Source organism: Cannabis sativa, chromosome 1, assembly GCF_029168945.1.
Source record: "Cannabis sativa cultivar Pink pepper isolate KNU-18-1 chromosome 1, ASM2916894v1, whole genome shotgun sequence".
Lineage (NCBI taxonomy): Eukaryota > Viridiplantae > Streptophyta > Magnoliopsida > Rosales > Cannabaceae > Cannabis > Cannabis sativa.
In genome coordinates, this window is record NC_083601.1 from 27122024 (window position 1) to 27139800 (window position 17777).

A 17777-nucleotide genomic window follows, 5' to 3' on the forward strand; every position below is an offset into this window, starting at 1 on the left:
TCCGCACAAGTGCGGATATCCGCATTTTGCGGATTGGATTGGATTGGATCGTGCGGATTGGATTGGATCAGATACTTTGTGAACACCCCTAAATATAACTTAAGTATTATTACCGTAAAAAATTAAACTTAAAAGTACTTATCTACAACTGAAAGTTAAACTTAAGTATTTATGGCACAAATTATTCTTTTAATTAATAATACATTGTTCTAAATAAATATAGTGCATGTCATGAAAAAATAAAAGACTAGTATGATGTACGTCTAAGAAAATAGCTATTGAAATGTATGTGCAGCACAAAACAAAACATGTGTACGTTGTCCCGAAGATTCTCCATGTATATATATAATTGTACTATAGACTATAGACAATAACAATAATAATCGTGATATAGGAGAAGAGGGATACTGTGTGGTCTCCTGGAAATTTTCATTAATCTTCTTTAGCTTGATTATTTCACTGCATATGTAAAATAGTAAGTACATCTTTCTTTCTTTTTTTCTTGAAGGGGTAGTGGGGGAGTTGAGTACGTACATGTACCATAGTATGGAATTTGTACCAAAAGAAAAATAAATTAAAAAGTATTTATAGCCTAGCTAGCTAGCTAGCTTGTTTTCTAGTCTTTGATTTGAAAACATGATTGATGATGGTGGTGAGTTGATGCAGGGTGTTACAGGGGAAGCATAATATAATATGGAGGCGCATGGAGACGATCATGGTGGTGGTGAGGTGTGGTCAGAGATATCTGTGTCTATCTCTGATGATAAGAGCTTTTCCACTAGTACTGATCAGCCCCCTTTGCCTTTGGTCAAATTGGAAAACACCACTTCCCAAATTGCCATAGTTGGCTCCAATCTCTACTCCATTGAAAGTCTTGACTATGAGTATGTCAATGTCAACCCACTTCTATTTTTATAAAATAATAATAATAATTTTCAATCAAACGTTGAAATTTCACTACTTCAAAATATATGAAATGATTGTAAACGTTAAACCTTTGTTCACCATTGCAAATTAATTTGTCTACCTTTGAAACTGCTTTTATATAAATAAATATAACACATCAAAAATAAAACTTATATTTAGATATATGATTTAATTTTTTCCTTAATCAAAAAATAACTTATATCTTTTCAAAAAAAAAAAATAACTTATATATTTCTGAGTTATACTTTTTTTTTTTTGTATATATTACATTTTGATTTGTGTTTGAGAAAAAATTGCTGTTTTGATTTAGTTTTGACGTTCATATGTTAGTGGTGAAAATGAAGTTAATATTTCCCATATTCAGGATTGTTGAAAATGAACTGTTTAAGCATGATTTGAGATCAAAGAAGAAGGTGAAAATATTTCAGTACGTACTAATCAAGTGGACATTTGCCCTTCTCATTGGACTCGGAACTGGACTAGTTGGCTTTTTAAATAACATTGCAGTCGAGAATATTTCAGATTTTAAGCTCTTGCTCACTACTGACCTCATGTCAAAGAAACAGTGAGCTTTGTACTCTTCTCTCCACTAAACAATTTATCTTTGAAAGTTAAAGAAATAACTAAGACATAAAAGATGTGGTTCGAGTGCAGATACTACAAGGCTTTTGCAGCATTTACTGGTTGCAACGTTGGTTTAGCAGTTGCAGCAGGTGCTCTATGTGCTTACATAGCTCCGGCTGCAGCAGGTTCGGGTATTCCAGAGGTCAAAGCCTATCTCAATGGTGTTGATTCTCATTCAATACTTGCTCCAAGCACCCTCTTTGTCAAGGTATACAATTAAAAAGTCTCTTCTTTTAGCATATTCCTTCTCTGTTTTGAAATCTTGTTGCAACTTACTTGGTTTCCTCTGTTACTCGGGTTTTGGAAGATTTTTGGATCCATTTTGGGAGTGTCTGCAGGGTTTGTGGTGGGTAAACAAGGGCCTATGGTACATACTGGGGCTTGCATAGCCTCGCTGCTTGGACAAGGAGGTTCGCGCAAGTATCATTTGACATGGTCGTGGCTGAGATACTTCAAGAACGATAGGGATCGACGAGACTTGATCACTTGTGGTGCTGCTGCTGGTGTAGCTGCAGCATTTCGTGCCCCCGTTGGTGGTGTTCTGTTCGCCCTTGAGGAGGCTGCTTCTTGGTACTTATCTTTCTTCCACATCTTACTTGTCAAACAAAATTAGTATAATAATAAATACATGAACTATTTTATTGCAGTACTAAAGGTTGTTGTGTTTGGTGTGGTTAAGGTGGCGCAATGCTCTTCTTTGGAGGGCATTTTTCACAACAGCAATAGTTGCTATAGTGTTGAGAGCTTTTATACAATTTTGCTCTACGGGAAAATGTGGTCTATTCGGGCTAGGAGGTCTGATCATGTACGATGTAAGCTCAGCTGCAGCAATATTTAATGCCCCTGATATCTTGGCTGTGATATTCATTGGTATTACTGGAGGATTCCTTGGCAGTCTCTACAACTACCTTGTGAACAAAGTTCTTCGAGCTTATAAAATTATGAATGGGTATGTATCACCATCTCTTATTTCATTAAATATGATAGTCAGTCAGTACTAAGCATTATTTGATTTCATTGCAGAAAAGGTGCTGTTACGAAAATCTTGCTGGTTATGACAATAGCCATTTTAACTTCATGCTGCTCTTACTTGTTGCCTTGGTCTGCCAAGTGCATCCCTTGCCCTGAAGGCATTACAGTTAGCTGCCATAATGTTAAATCTGGAAACTATAAGGCCTTTCAGTGTCCACCGGGCCACTACAATGATCTTGCCTCGCTCTTTTTAAACACCAACGACGATGCTGTTCGCAACCTCTTCAGTACCCGCACAAAAAAAGAGTTCCAGATATCCTCACTCTTCATCTTCTTTGCAGCTGTATTCTTCCTTGGAATCGTAACTTATGGAATAGCTATTCCCTCTGGCCTTTTCATCCCAGTCATACTTGCTGGAGCTTGTTATGGCCGACTTGTTGGAAGACTCTTCGAAACAATCTCTCACTTGGACACTGGTCTCTTTGCGTTACTTGGTGCAGCCTCTTTGCTCGGCGGCACCATGAGAATGACAGTTTCCATGTGTATCATACTGCTTGAACTTACCAATGATCTATTGCTGCTCCCTCTTGTGATGCTTGTTCTTCTAATATCTAAAACTGTGGCTGATAACTTCAACATAGGAGTATATGACCAAATCATGAAAATAAAGGGATTGCCTTACATGGAGGCTAATCCTGAGCCTTACATGAGGCATTTGGTTGCTGGTAATGTTGTTTCAGGTCCATTGGTCGCCTTTTCTGGCATCGAAAAGGTGGGAAACATACTATTTGCTCTGAGGACAACGAATCATAATGGGTTTCCTGTGATTGATGAACCACCTTTCTCAGACTCTACAGAGCTGTGTGGTCTAGTGTTGAGGTCTCATTTGCTTGTTTTGCTTAGGGGGAAGAACTTTACCAAGGAAAGAGTTATGTGTGGTAGAGAGATACAAGGAATGTTTTCTGCATTTGATTTTGCAAAAGCAGGATCAGGGAAAGGAATCAAATTGGAGGACATTGATATTAAAGAGGAGGAGATGGAGATGTACGTGGATCTTCATCCTATTACAAACACATCTCCATACACAGTGGTTGATTCAATGTCACTTGCCAAAGCTGCCGTTCTCTTTCGCCAACTTGGTCTCAGGCACATGTGCGTGGTGCCAAGGAGTAAAGGGGTATGCATGTTTTCTCCTATCCTATCTGTCTATGCTTAATACTCTCTCTCTCTCTTTCTCTCTCTCACTCATGCATTGCAAATTGCAGAAACATCCAATTATTGGAATTTTGACAAGGCACGACTTCATGGCAGAGCACATTTTGGGGAGGTATCCTGATATGGATCCTCACAAACAAAAGTAACTCACCATGGTCCATGCCATGTCACCAAACTGTACCTTTGGTCCCCGACAGATTATCGAGTTATTCCGGAGGAAGGAAGCAAGCATTTGAAGTTAATTTCAATATGAACAATGACATTTCTTCAATCTGATGAGTTGAGTAGGGTACTATTGCACCTTTTTGTCATCCTCCTGCCACTGTTGCAACTCTCACGCTATAATTTCAACTTTCTATTGTGTTAATGTTTCAGTTTATCTCGGTCCGTTTGGAACCCCAACAACACCCACCACCTCTCCATATTAGGGTGAGCAATTAGTAATAAAAGACTCTTTCTCAAGTTGGTCTTTTTATTTTTATTTAATTTATTTATTTATTATTTTTTTATTTTTATTTTTTTTTTTTGGGGGGGGGGTTGTTGGGTGGGTGACCAACAGCTTGGAATTTAGTAATAGTCCTATGCAATATAATCCTTTCAAAATAGTCAATTACAGTAAGCCATGCATAATGTTCAGCATTAGGCAAGAAAGATAAAAATGACTCACTAGGAATAATGGCAGCTGATAAGTAATAACTGAATCCTATTTTCATTTTTATTTTAATATTTCAAAAAACTTACTTACCTATTACTGGTGTGAGTAGTAAATCAATACCCACTGAAAGATCTAACAATTGCAAAATCCTACTGGCAACATTATAATGAAATATTAAGATATGAGACTAAATAAAGATGAAGAAGCAGAGCTCTAGTAAAGTGTTGTATTTGGATCTCCCTCTACAGGACGACTGTATGCATGATTTTGATGCCAAGTAGGACAAAAGCATTTCTCAGGAAAATCTTGCCCAGTAAAGTCAGGTCTTTTCTTTTGAAGGAATAAATTATTCTTTAGAAGACACCTATCCCGGATTTGGAGCAAATCATCATTCAAGTAAAAAGAGATATGTAATGAAATGAACCTTTCATAGACCAACTAATTCAGTGCCTACTTTGCTTGAAATCTTGGACATGGAACATAAGCTGCAAAATACCAAACTTCAGCACATTGATACAAATAATAATAGCCATAAAGCATGAGAAAGCTCCATGACAAAGACTCGTAATGGCGATTAGGGGGAAAAAATGAAAAACTAATCACCTTGGTTCCAACGTAAAATGATACGAACATTCCAGCCAGAACAGGTAACCCTGCACAAAAGAATATTGGTTCAGCTCAGTCATTACATTTTATACATGAACTCGCCACACCAGAAAAAAAAATGTACGGTTATGAAATACCATCTTTCTCGAGAAATCGTGAAGTCAACCAGTTAATGCCCGATGCTCCAATAACAAAACCAACAAGGTTTGCAACCTGCATAACCACAGCATTGAGTACTAGTTCAACATAAGATTTGTTTTGTCATAAGATTTTCTTATACCTCAAAACAAATAAAATCATTCCAGTCCAGGCCATAACTATTCACTAAACAATTCAAATTTCGGCAGCAATTCAATATTGCAGAAGAAGACCTTTATCAAAGATTAAAAAACGGATGAAAAGGATATATGAATGCTTCTGTGAATAAAATTGATTAAAAGCTTACACCTGGTAAAGTACTCAGCAAGAGATCACATATAAATGACAGCAAGGCAAAAGCATAAGCATGTAAGTGCTGTACAAACTACAAAGTTCCATTTCTGTCAATATTTCATATCGAAGTAACTTTTAAGCAAATCAACTCAAAGCATGCATCTCACAGCATTTACATATAAATTTGCAGTTTTATTATTGTTATAATTATCATTACTATTCAAGGACCATGCAGAAAAGTTCAACTTACTTGGAAGTAAAAAAGCAAACAAGAGTATGTTAACAACATTTAAATTCTATTAATGATTAGGAACAAAACTTCTCTGGGGGAGCTTTTTTTGCATAGCACAAGAATTTCCTTTTTTTTTTTTTTTGCAGAAATATCCCCAAAATCATAAAATGAAAGCGGAAATTCTATGTACTCGTAAGAGAAGAAAACAAAGAAAACTACTTCATGCAAAACTACCTTACTGATAAATATCAAGGAAATGCATAGTGAATTAGTGAATAACAAGACTTGAATCTGGCAAGTGTTTTAGCCTTAAGAATATACTGCACTAACCATGAGACAAGTGATTGTAACGGCACCAGCAACTGCACGAAGTTCACGGAGAACAAAAACCCTAAAAGCATTTGTTGCCTGAAAGATTTGATAAGCAAGAATAATAACTATTTATATATAGATGTGTGTATGTATTTGTATGCATAAAGATAAAACAACATGAAGAAAGAAAGTATCAAAGAAGAGAAATGGATAACATTATGAAATAGATTAATCAGCACCAATTACTATTTAAATACATGATCTATCTCTTCCAATAGAAAAAAAAAGAGTGTTTGTATGATTCTTCAATACAATAGAGAAGTTAAACTATATCTAGGTTGAACCATAAATTTTATACAGTTGAATTCTGGTTTACATAGACAAATGAACAGCCCAACTTCCAAAATGTCATGCATTTAGCATAAACAACTTCCAACCAACACCACCAGAATCTTTAATAAATTAAAAATTCAAAAATTGTTATCATTAGTCAATGTCCATAAAATTAGTACATTGAAAAAAATTGACAATTCGTTTCAGTCCCTTCCTTCAAGCCTTCACAAATAGATTTATAAAAAACAGGGCTTTTAGGTAGCTGTTGGCACTTGGAAAGGTTTGACCTTAGATGTTTTTGCATCCAAAATGATATACATATAAATGAAAAAGAAAGTACGGGTTACCTGAAATGCATTTGCTGCTGATTTAAATAACAATTCTGGAATAAAGAACAAACATGTCAACCATGCCCATGAGAGGAGCTTCCTAATAACAGGCAACAATAGCAGTTCAGTAAGGTGTGAGTTGGACAGGTTGTCTGCTTCTATGTTTGCAAGTAATTATCAATAAGAAAAAACAATATGAAGGATATAAGTACCACTCTAGATCATGCCATATTGCGACGAATGTGAATATGACCCAAACGATGAGTAGTTTCCTCTGTGATCCCCCAAGAGGAATATAGATGTACCTGGTATTATTTTTATTTATTGAAAAGAATAAGTCATGAAAAGAAGCAGTTGTCCAGGTAAAAGACACAAGAGTTGAAAGCTTTACCTCACAAGCCATTTGTTGAAGGAAGCATGCCAGTTTTTCCAAAAGCTTTCCAAATTATGGCAATTATTGATGCACCTTGGCATGTTCTCAGGGGCCTCAATCCCACATATCTGCAACATGGGAAACTCGTCATCATTGTCTTTTGGTGTTTTCAAAAATCAATATTAAAAGCTAAGACTTGCCATGAACAAATTATAGAGCATCAGAAATTTTCAAATAAGTAGCTCAAGTTAGAAGGCCACAACTAAGGAAGGGATGTAAATTGCACTTTAAATTGACATACCAGAGACCAAAATCGAAAGTAGCGCCAAATCAGGAAGAACTTTAGCCACATGAAGTTTAATACCTGCACACCCCAAAATAAAAAAAAAATATATATATTATTTATATAAAACAATTGAAATACTTTAAATTTGGCTATAATACTTTCTCAGTGATCACCTCTTACCCCATATCCGACAATAAACACATCAAGAGGAGATAGATGTCTCCATGCACCGCTGTTAAGTAAAGAAGGGCAACATGTTTACTAGATTAAAAAACTTTGTACAATGCAAAATTTAAAATACAGTACACCATTCAACATATACGAGATTCACCTGATTGCGAACGCATTGTAATAAAATAGATGGGTCATTACTTCCATCAGGAGTAGACTGAAGACCCAACGAACACCATACCAAGCCACATTTCTGACTGAAAAATGATTTTGAGGCACATCTAGCTGAAAGAATATAGCAAAAGAGAAATCAAGGTAAGATTAAAAAACGAAACCAAATTAAGCATTAGGAATATTTAATCTTGTTGATGATCCTTGTATATAAATCTAGTTGAGTGCATATGCTGTTTAGGTGGGTGTCTTTCACTCACTTTTCCTTGTATTATTTCTATATTGTTAATACAAGTTTAAGGTTTCTTTTTTAGCAGCGCAACCTACTGTAATAGCAAAAAAAAAAAAATGCAAGTGTAAGGTTTTGTTTAAAAAATTAATAAATAAACAGTTAAGAGTGCATATGTTTACTTGCAGTGGAAGCACTCAATCACACATACTAAAGTATTGAATTTTCATTTAGGATGTCCACAACAATATTAGTTTAAATGTTTAGGTGAAAGAAAGGTCCTGTAGAAATCAAAATATCGAATTTTGTATCCTAAAACATCAAAAGTTTGCTTTCAACAGAGAGGAGACAAAGAACCTATTTCTACCTAAAAAAGGAATTACCAACACTGCCATCATATGAATATTTTCACAACCTTAAAACAAAGAAACAGGATCAAGTATAAACAGCACAAAAAAAGACTACTAACCTGTGAAGCAAATGCATTGAAGTTTATAATTGGCCCAGTGAGATAGAGAGGTGCATATAGCAAATAAGACAGGTATATGTTAAAGGAAAACTTGTCATCCGGAACACTTCTCTCCTGGACATTAGGAAAAATTCATTTTGATTAAGGTTGTACATGTAACAACAATTCATATGACTATCAAGAATTATGCTTAAAACAAATAAATAACATTGGAAAGGAGTGTTGATTTTCAAACACCAAACTAACCTGTAAAACTTGGTAGCAAATTTTCCCTGATTTACAGATATGACAATGTTGAATGTGTTTCTGCAATCAACCGAAAATAAGTGAACTGAGAGGGTGGATGTCTCTTAAATATTTGACAGTCAAACATATAAAGCATACAATAATGCCAAGTAAACATGCATTCACTCATGTGAAAGTAAGAACCAACTAATCTTGGCAGAAAGCTTTCAGTTATAGAAAAACTCCGGAGAGGGAGAAAATAGACTTTTTTCAATTAAGAACACTGATAAAAGTTTAGCGTGAAAAAGTACCTTATAGTTAGACCGAGAATCTTGATGTGCCCAATGGTAATCATAACCGAAGCTTATCATGCGTAAAACAACTGCCAGACACAAGTGCAAAAATATGACATTTGCTTGAATCTCTACATTCAATGTGAGAATACATTTAAAGAAAGCGAAAGGGCTTAAAAAAAATCTAAGCCCAAATATAAATACGCTTTAAATTTAAAGAAAATAAATTTCTTCAAAATAATTATCAAATTTATATAAAAAGGTATATCTGGTGAGAGCAAGCTGGACATCACAGTTCATAGGGGATACTCAGATGCTGCTTTCAGCATTAAAGATCCTGTCACTGTTATTCCTCAAAGGCCTACCACAACCTACTATTTAGCATGCTTAAACCAACCAAGGCATAATGCAGGATTATCTCACTTAGTTGCTGCACACCCAATACCAATCACTGTAGGCAACCTCATAATAACTCTCTGCCATTAATATCTTAAGCAGAAATAATAGCCTTTTTGAAACTTCTACAAATATAGAAGGCTACACCATCATTCCCTCTCAAAGCTCTTAACTGATACAAAACTCCCCACACTCCTCAAAGCTCACTTAGCAACACATTAGATTTTGTGTTACTGAAACTTCATCTCCTAGGACTGAACTATTTGAGCTGCTTTGAGGTTTTCCAATGTAAAGTTTTATTATAGCAGATAAAACATGATATTTAGAACCACAAACACACAAAGTTAAAGGTTCAACAAAAATAATGAAAACTAAAATCTGAAAAAAAAAAAAAAAAAAAAAAAGAACAAGGAAAACGAAATACCAAAGTTGAAGCATATGTGCCATCGGAAGGTTCCTCGAAAGTTGTCCAAAAATGCCCAATGTTGACTACGCCAATAAACAAGCACAAATGTAAGCAGCTAAAGAAAAGTTGTTGGATCATTCATCTACTACCTAAAGCAAAGGATAATATAAGAAACCTATTCACGATACTCACCCAAATATGGAGAAGGAATATCCTTCATAAACACGGTTGCATATGAGAAAAAAAAGGTTGAAAACCCAAAATATGAAAGAGAAGTACTTGGTTCGTGCAAATATCTGCAGTATGAAACAAAACATCATCCAGATAACTAAAATGACTAGTGGAATGATAAAGAAAACAAATCAGTGTTCAAATCACACAAACGCTAGAAGAAGAAAAAAACAGCAACAAGTAACAACAAATACTATTATAACAGACAGCGCATATAATGTATGCATCATGCATGTACTGGATTAATATGCATAACAAAATTTTATATAAAACCAATAAACCTTGCAAATTAAAAAAAAAAAAAAAAAAAACAAAAAAAAAACAAAGCTAAAATGCTACATCTAATATCATCAAACTTGAAAGGAACGCACCTTCACCAACAAATAATTCAGGGAAGCGATTAAGATGATAAATACAATGCTTGCAAAAAAGAAAGATGAGATAAAATATCAGTTTCAGTTCAGCAGATGTTTGACTACATATAAAAAGAATTTGATATGAAAAGAAACACACATACCAAGCACCATGAAGATACAAGAGGTATGCTAAAGATATTACAATCCATATAAGAGACATCCCTTTTGCTTTAAAATGAAAAAGGGTCCTCGAAACATTAGCCAGAAGAGCAAAAATGGTGAAAACGATTGTGAGAATAGGTAAATTTGCACGAAAGTTCCTCCATTGAGCATCCGAGACATCCTAAGTTACAAAACATAAAAATGTAATCACATATCTAAGCCCATGCAAGGAGAAAAACACCAAGGCAGAGAAAGAAAAAGAGAAAGAGAAAGAGGGTGTGTGTGTACATTGAGGCGTTGAGATATGAGCCATCCAGGACGCAAACCAAAGAGTTTGGTGTGGTGATCTGCACTGCCAATATGAAGCATTAGAACACATGAATATATATGTATAGAATAAGTAAGAAAAAAGACATTGGGCATTACCGCGAGAAAGTTGAACAGATCTATGAATGATGAAGGCATAGAAAGCAACAGCATAAGCAAGAAGAAAGAACAACTCTGTGGACTTCATATCCTCAAGGCGACCTTTTGGGTTTATAATAATGATAAAGAAGTGAGTGAATTGAATTAACAAACAAAGAAATTCATCTGAAAAACTATACAAGCACCCAAATAAAATTGCCAAAAAAAGAAAAAAGAAAAAACAAACCAATTATGGGGCTGAATCACCAAATGGTATCACCAATTCACAGACTTCAATTAAACCCCAAATCTCTCGTTCCATCCCATTATGAAGTTAAGTTCATTTGAAGCTTGGCCAGTTATAGCAGATGATATAATACTGATGGACTATTAAAAATGTAATTAAGTTATGGCAATCGCATCCTTATACATTTTCCCATTCGATCGCTGGAATCCTAGTCAATAAACAGTTGGAACCCAGTGGGAGAAGAGTAAAAATGGGTCTGTCGAATCCCAAGCTATCTAAGAATTCAGAAATTAATAACATACCTTTCACGGCGAGTAAGACGACGGAGGTACGCACGGCGATGGAATTGGAGAACGACGGAGACGTATAGGGATTTTTATTTTATTTATTTATATTTATTTTTAGAAAAATTACTACATATATTAATTTTAAGAAATTTTATTTACACCCCAAAAATGTCTAAAGACACCCTATTTTAATAATTTTTATTTTATTTAAAATTAATATCTTTAATTATACTAAATTCTTTTAACTTTTTTCTTCCAATTCATATAAACCTATCAAACAAAATTAAATTATATTTTAAATATTATGGCAAAAAAATTAAAATAAAAAATTATATGAAATTTTCTTAAAAAAAAATAATACATGAGGTAAAAAATATAATGAAAATAAAATTAAAATAAGTATTGAAATTAATATAAAATAATGTGAAGAAAAAAATTTAAAAAAATATTAAGAATACTTTTTAAAAATTATTTAAATTTATATATTATTTTTTAATAATGGGGTGTATTTATAAGTTTATGGGGTGCAATTAGAACTCCCCATTAATTTTTTATTTTTTTTTTAATTTACGGTTTGTGTTATTATGTAAATTTTAGTTGCGATTTAAGTTGCTACGTTATAATAAGAGTTTAAATTTCTATAAAAATACAAAAAAAAATATTTTAAAGTGTAAAAATAGAAAATAAATTTTTATTAACCAACATGATCAGTTCCAAACAATGTAACAATTTAGTAAGAACAGATTCCATACTAAAATGACAACTAGAAAATAACATAAAAGCTCTTGCAAAGTTATCAGCTACCACATTAACTGATCGTTTAATAAAAAAAAAAATAAAGACATTCTTTAACTCTAAAAAGAGTTGTTTACATTTAGCAATGATTTGTCCAAGCAGAGAAATCATTCGAATTGAGCTTCGGAGGGCTTGAACTACCGTCAGGCAATCGGTTTCGATGATCACACGCTGCCAGTTATATTTTTTAGTCCAACTCAAGGCTTCACGGACTCTAATCGCCTCAGCAATTTTTGGTGTAGCAACGCCCATAAAGTGTTCTTTCAGCCTTCCAATAAAAAGTTGTGATAGTCTCGTGCTACCAGTCCAATACCGTAGTTGTTTTCCCCCTTCGAACAGAGCAGCATCAACAATGGGCTTGAACTGTTTTCACTTGGAGCGGACCATTGCTCAACCCCATCACCCGTTTGAAAACCAAACCATGACAACTCAATAAAAGAATTTTGTGCACTTATCCATTGATCAAGATAACCTTTCGCTAACACTACAATCCCTTCCACTCCGACAACTTTCTTTTGCCAAAAATCTTTTATTTTTAAAAGGAGATAGAGGGATAATAAATTTCTTTTTTTAACAAGTAGAGGGATTATAATTTGAGGTAATAAATTATTATTTTTTTAATTTTTTTTGAGAATTTTTTTTGTTGGTATTAATTGTTATAAAAAAAAATCCTTACCAAAAAAAAATTGTTATAAAAAATTAACCATGAACAATTTATTGAAAGACCTAATCCAAACTAAATGGTATATTTAAGAAAAATGGGGGGGGGGGGGGGGGTACAAATTTTTAGACTCTTAACAAAAATTCAACTAATGAAATTGTTGCATTTAAAGATTTTTGTCCACTTCTAAACAATTTTACTAAAAGCATCCCCAATGGAGGTGTAAATAAGTGGTGAAAAGTTAAAATATAGTTCATTTAACAAAAAGTGTGTTCTAATGATGCGCCAAAAAGTGATGTAAATTTGTCACACAACAAATTTTGTGCTAAATTTGGCACAACATTTGCTATAATGTAAAATTTATACCACAATAAATGTACTACTTTTTCATTTATGTTTATGTCATTTCTATTATTTTATTAGTATATTTAACTATAACATTAAATTAAGAAACATTTAAATTATTTTTTTATTGTCTTACATATTAAAATAATAATAAAATTAATTATAAAGTTATTAGATTTTATTTTTTTAATAAAATATTAATTAGATATTAAATTTTACATCAAAATTTTGTAATTGTGCATTGGAGCACAAAGCTAAAATTTAGTGTAAATTTACCACAAATTACATTTTGTGCCAAATATAGCATAATTTTTACATCTCCCATTAGAGATGGTCTAATGTAGTGATTATCCATGTACCAAATCTATCAAATCGTATCTTCCAAATTTTGACATATACTAAATCGTGTTTTCTGAACTTTTATTCATGTCAAGTATACATTAATAAAACTAGAAAAAAATTCTTGAATCTAACTACCTCAATCGTTGATGAAATTTCCAAACAGCCTATTTATGGTTTGCTTTCAAATAAATAAATGAATAAACAATAAAATACTGATTAAGGTTCAATATCAAATAATACATCTCCTCCTCCACGGTGTCTTTGTAGACTTCATTTAATTTAATTTTAATCCATGCCTAAAGAAAAGGGTGGAAAGAAATTTGTCCAATTGGACTCAACTATCTAGGTGACGTTTAGTAATATTTTTGTTTTTTAATTTTTTAATCACAAAAATAAAAAGTAAAAATTTTGTTTCTAAAATTTTATTTTTGAAAAATAAAAATGTATTTTATAACTACTTTTTTTTTTTCAATTTTAAAAACAAAAAATAAAGGTGTATTCTGTAAATTTCATTTTTATTTTTATTTGTTGATTTTATTTAAGTCGGGTTTGAAGCCGGGTCCGAGGTTAGGACTGGGGGCGGGTCCAAGTTTGGAGTCAGGTCTGGGTTCGGTTTCGAAGGTCTAAATTGGGGTTTGAGTCCAAATATTGATTAAAAAAAACTATTTAAAAAATTTTTGAAAGTGGTTTTTTTTTTTAAAAAAAAAAATAGATTTTTAATTAAAAAATTAGAAAGTAAAAACAGTTTTATAAAACGTGATTTTAAAAATATTTTTACTTTGCTAATTTTAAAAATAAAAATCTAATTAAAAAAGTGTTACCAAACGTAATCCTAACTATTCTTTTCTTTTTTAAAAAAAAATTATATAATTTTAATATTTTTTTAGGATAATAATTTTAAGAAAAATCTTAACTAGGGCATCATTTCTTTTGTGGACTGTAGGAACATTTCTTGTTTTTGATATATAATAAGTATTATTGGTACTTTTTTTTTCTTGTTTTATTTTTTTTTAAATTAAATAATTTATGATATTAAAAATAACATTTAAATATTCAGTTACACGTACGCATACTACTTAATACGCGTGGAAAACATTATTTTAAATTGTATGTTTTATATAATAAATTATTTAAAACAAATTAAATGTTTATAAAATACTTTTTTTTTTTTGGCTAAATAGTAATTTTTCCCCCTGAACTTTGACATATACTAAATTATGCCCCCTGAACTTTTTTTGCCGTTAAAAATTCCCCCTGAACTATTGAGATTGTTAAATTTAAGGACTTTTGTCTAATTTCATTCAATTTTACTATTTCAGGTACTAAATCATGCTCCCCAGACTTTGATATCTACCAAATTATGCCCTTCAAACTTTTATATGTATTAGGGTACTTTTATTTACACCCCACCAAATTATAAATACACCTCATTATTAAAAAAATATATAAACTTAAATAATTTTTAAAAATTACTCTTGATATTTTTTTAAAATTTTTTTCTCACATTATTTTATGTTAATTTTAATACTTATTTTGATTTTATTTTTATAATTTTTTCTAACTCATGTATATATTTTTATTATTTTTTACTAAGAAAATTTCATAAAAATTTTTATTTTAATTTTTTTGTAATAATATTTAAAATATAATTTAATTTTATTTGATAAGTATATTTTTTAAGTTTATGAATTGGAAGAAAAAAGTTGAAAAAATTTAGTATAACTAAAGATATAAATTTTATATTAAATTAAAATTATTAAAATGGGGTGCCTTTAGAAAATTTTGGGGTGTAAATAAAATTTCCCTTAAATCATGCCCCCTGAACTTTCATGTTAGAATTTTTTTTATTAAAATTAGACAAAAATCCTTAAATTTAACAATCTTAATAGTTCAGAGGGAATTTTTAACGGCTAAAAAAGTTCAGGGGGCATGATTTAGTATATGTCAAAGTTCGGGGGGAAAAATTACTAATTAGCCTTTTTTTTTAGAAAAAATACCTACTATATCTTTATATATTAAAAGTGTCTATCTAACGGCATTTCTTGGTTTAACAGAATATACTTAAAAATAAAAAGAATATTCTGTTAAATTTAACGATTAGGTTTGATATCCCGTTAACAAATAAACTCAATAATTAAACCAAAAAATTAAACAATCTTTTAAATATTAATAATCTTTTTTTTAAATTAAAAAAATCATCTTAGCCACATATCTCTCTAACAAATCTATCTTGGGAGAATATTAATAATTTTTTTTTTTAAAAAAAAAAAAATCTTTATTTTTTTTTGATTCCGATGGATAATGTGATGTTATTCTTTTTAATTGCTTTATTAATTTCTTTTCTATTCTAATGTGAAGAAATTTTTGGCTGCGCTCCATAATTTATATATCTATCTATAATATAGGTCATTACTCTTTATTTTAACCTATTGATTATACAGGTATAATGATTAATTTTAATTGATGATAAAATTTAATTTTTCTATTTTTCTATCATATAAGGATAACTATTTCTTTTTATTGTTATTATTTTTTTCACTATGATGTTTGTAGATATTTTTTTGACTAAATAATTATTAAATATTAAATAAATTAATTAAAAATATCTAAATCATATACCATTTAAATTTAAATTTGATTAGATTTAATTTTGTATCTACTTTCTCATTATTTGTAATTGTTCTAAATCTGATCGTACAAACTCATATATTAAACACAATACTCCACCTTGAAACCGTTCTCTGTTTTTTTTTTCTTTCTTATTGGTTAGTGTTAATTCGCCCCGATGATTTAAGTGTCATGGTTTAGCAGAAATACCACTTCTATCTTTGTGTGATTGCAGATATACCACTTCTGTCATTGACCCACTTTTTAGCTTTATAAATGCAGATGTTCATATAATATTAACACTTTACAGAATATTTATAGATATAAACTTACATTACAATACTATGTTAAATAAAGAACTAAATAGAATAATCTACTACTCCAATAATAAATTTATTTACAATTTTATAATTACACTAATATTATTTTTAATACATTATTAAATAATTTTCAAATATAAATATTTAATTTTTTCAAACAAAAGATTTGTAATCTTTAAAAATAAAATATGTTCAAAATTTTAAAATGACCATAATCTTAAATGAAACTAGCAATACGTGGCTCAACACATACATTCACCTAGTAACTATAATATATATCATCCTATAAAAATATTACTATATACAATCTGTAGGTAGGCCTCTCTGCTCTCTCAATAATTTTAATGAGTAGGTGGTGGCTTTTGTATGCAAAAATCATATCGTCATTTTTGTCCTAAAGAAATATTTGGCAGAACATGTTTTTTTCCTTAACTATATTTGGCAGAACTTGAGCGTGTTTGACTGTGATGTGACCAAACAACTATTCTTAATATATAATAGATGAATAATGATGATCGTCACAAAATATACATCAAAATTTTAGATGATGATGTCATAAATTTTTTGACATAGAGTTCTTTTCACATGTGAATATAGTTGTAATGTATGAGTAAAAATTTGATGGATATTATATTTTAAAAAAAAAAACATAAATAAACTAGGGCATAATTATATCAAAAAAATATATTATTTATTATTATAATATTTTCTTTATATTCATAATATATCAGCTAATAAAATATTAATACAAAAGTTTAAAATAAAATTATTGTAGCACAACATCATTTTGGTGGTGTAATCTCAGCACCAAATTGAAAATTAGCAGTTAAATTGGAGTAGCTCTTAGTTAATCGATATTTAAGAAAATTAAAGATATAATTAAGTGAAAATGTGAACACATAAAGCCTCATAATGTAAAGCAATGAATATAAGACAAGAAAAGAACATATGTCTATTTACTTAATAGGAAAACGACTTATAATGTCAAATCAAGTCCAACGTAGTTAGTGAGTACTCCCTTTTTTTTTAATAATTATTTTTTTCATTAGGAGATAATTAATTAATTTACGTCATTTAATTTCTGAATGAGGTTCTTTCAAAAAAAAAAAAAAAAAAAAAGCCATTTAATTTTTATTTCCATTCTTTTCAAAACACATGGCATTCTTTGTATCTTATTGCAAACACGATCAAACATCAAAAAGATAAGAAAAAGACTTTTGGGTGTTGAATTTATTCCCAATCAATTCTACTTTATTTTACTTTTGTTTATAAATTAAAAAGCTATAGATCTCATGGTATGCTCTCTTTCTTTTTCTCTCTCTCTCACAATCATAGTAATAAATAATTAATCATAATTAATTAT

The 17777-nt window shown here is 30.9% G+C and overlaps 2 protein-coding genes across 6 annotated transcripts; one reads left to right on the plus strand and one right to left on the minus strand.

The window, feature by feature from the left end:
• The first annotated feature begins 236 nt into the window (after positions 1-236).
• Positions 237-4200, plus strand: LOC115706927 (chloride channel protein CLC-c). 3 transcript variants are annotated; one of them, XM_061106839.1, is made up of 8 exons: positions 238-475; positions 667-884; positions 1292-1492; positions 1582-1759; positions 1859-2121; positions 2231-2500; positions 2575-3700; positions 3789-4200. In XM_061106839.1, exons 2-8 carry the CDS (start codon positions 694-696, stop codon positions 3882-3884), a joined length of 2325 nt encoding a protein of 774 aa, XP_060962822.1. In that variant the 5' UTR covers positions 238-475; positions 667-693; the 3' UTR covers positions 3885-4200. The 3 variants fall into 3 exon arrangements, with proteins under 3 accessions (XP_060962831.1, XP_060962822.1, XP_060962827.1); XM_061106848.1 differs by having other exon boundaries at positions 237-475; positions 2575-3930; XM_061106844.1 differs by having other exon boundaries at positions 238-884.
• Positions 4201-4304: 104 nt separating this feature from the next.
• Positions 4305-11488, minus strand: LOC115706928 (membrane-bound O-acyltransferase gup1). Of its 3 annotated transcripts, none has more exons than XM_030634704.2 (21): positions 11360-11488; positions 11058-11265; positions 10832-10933; positions 10694-10752; positions 10405-10586; positions 10259-10307; positions 9849-9952; positions 9675-9739; positions 8873-8943; positions 8583-8642; positions 8337-8450; positions 7628-7752; positions 7477-7528; positions 7312-7374; positions 7029-7138; positions 6850-6942; positions 6656-6737; positions 5994-6071; positions 5137-5212; positions 4997-5046; positions 4305-4878 (listed from the first exon to the last, which is right to left on the minus strand). In XM_030634704.2, the coding sequence occupies exons 3-21, from the start codon at positions 10917-10919 to the stop codon at positions 4837-4839; spliced, it is 1563 nt and encodes a 520-aa protein (XP_030490564.1). In that variant the 5' UTR covers positions 10920-10933; positions 11058-11265; positions 11360-11488; the 3' UTR covers positions 4305-4836. The 3 variants fall into 3 exon arrangements, with proteins under 3 accessions (XP_030490564.1, XP_060962839.1, XP_060962845.1); XM_061106856.1 differs by having other exon boundaries at positions 11058-11197; positions 11360-11474; XM_061106862.1 differs by lacking the exons at positions 10259-10307; positions 10694-10752; positions 10832-10933; positions 11058-11265; positions 11360-11488 and having other exon boundaries at positions 10405-10585.
• Positions 11489-17777: the final 6289 nt, after the last annotated feature.

Bases quoted from the DNA above. Each gene is read 5' to 3' on its own strand.
- LOC115706927 (XM_061106844.1), top strand. From the start codon at position 694: ATGGAGGCGCATGGAGACGATCATGGTGGTGGTGAGGTGTGGTCAGAG. The intron at 885-1,291 runs GTATGTCAATGT...TCCCATATTCAG, and splicing joins ATTGAAAGTCTTGACTATGA to GATTGTTGAAAATGAACTGT. The intron at 3,701-3,788 runs GTATGCATGTTT...TGCAAATTGCAG, and splicing joins TGGTGCCAAGGAGTAAAGGG to AAACATCCAATTATTGGAAT.
- LOC115706928 (XM_030634704.2), bottom strand. From the start codon at position 10,919: ATGAAGTCCACAGAGTTGTTCTTTCTTCTTGCTTATGCTGTTGCTTTC. The intron at 8,643-8,872 runs GTACTTTTTCAC...GGTTGATTGCAG, and splicing joins ATTCTCGGTCTAACTATAAG to AAACACATTCAACATTGTCA. The intron at 7,529-7,627 runs GTGAATCTCGTA...TTTACTTAACAG, and splicing joins TACAATGCGTTCGCAATCAG to CGGTGCATGGAGACATCTAT.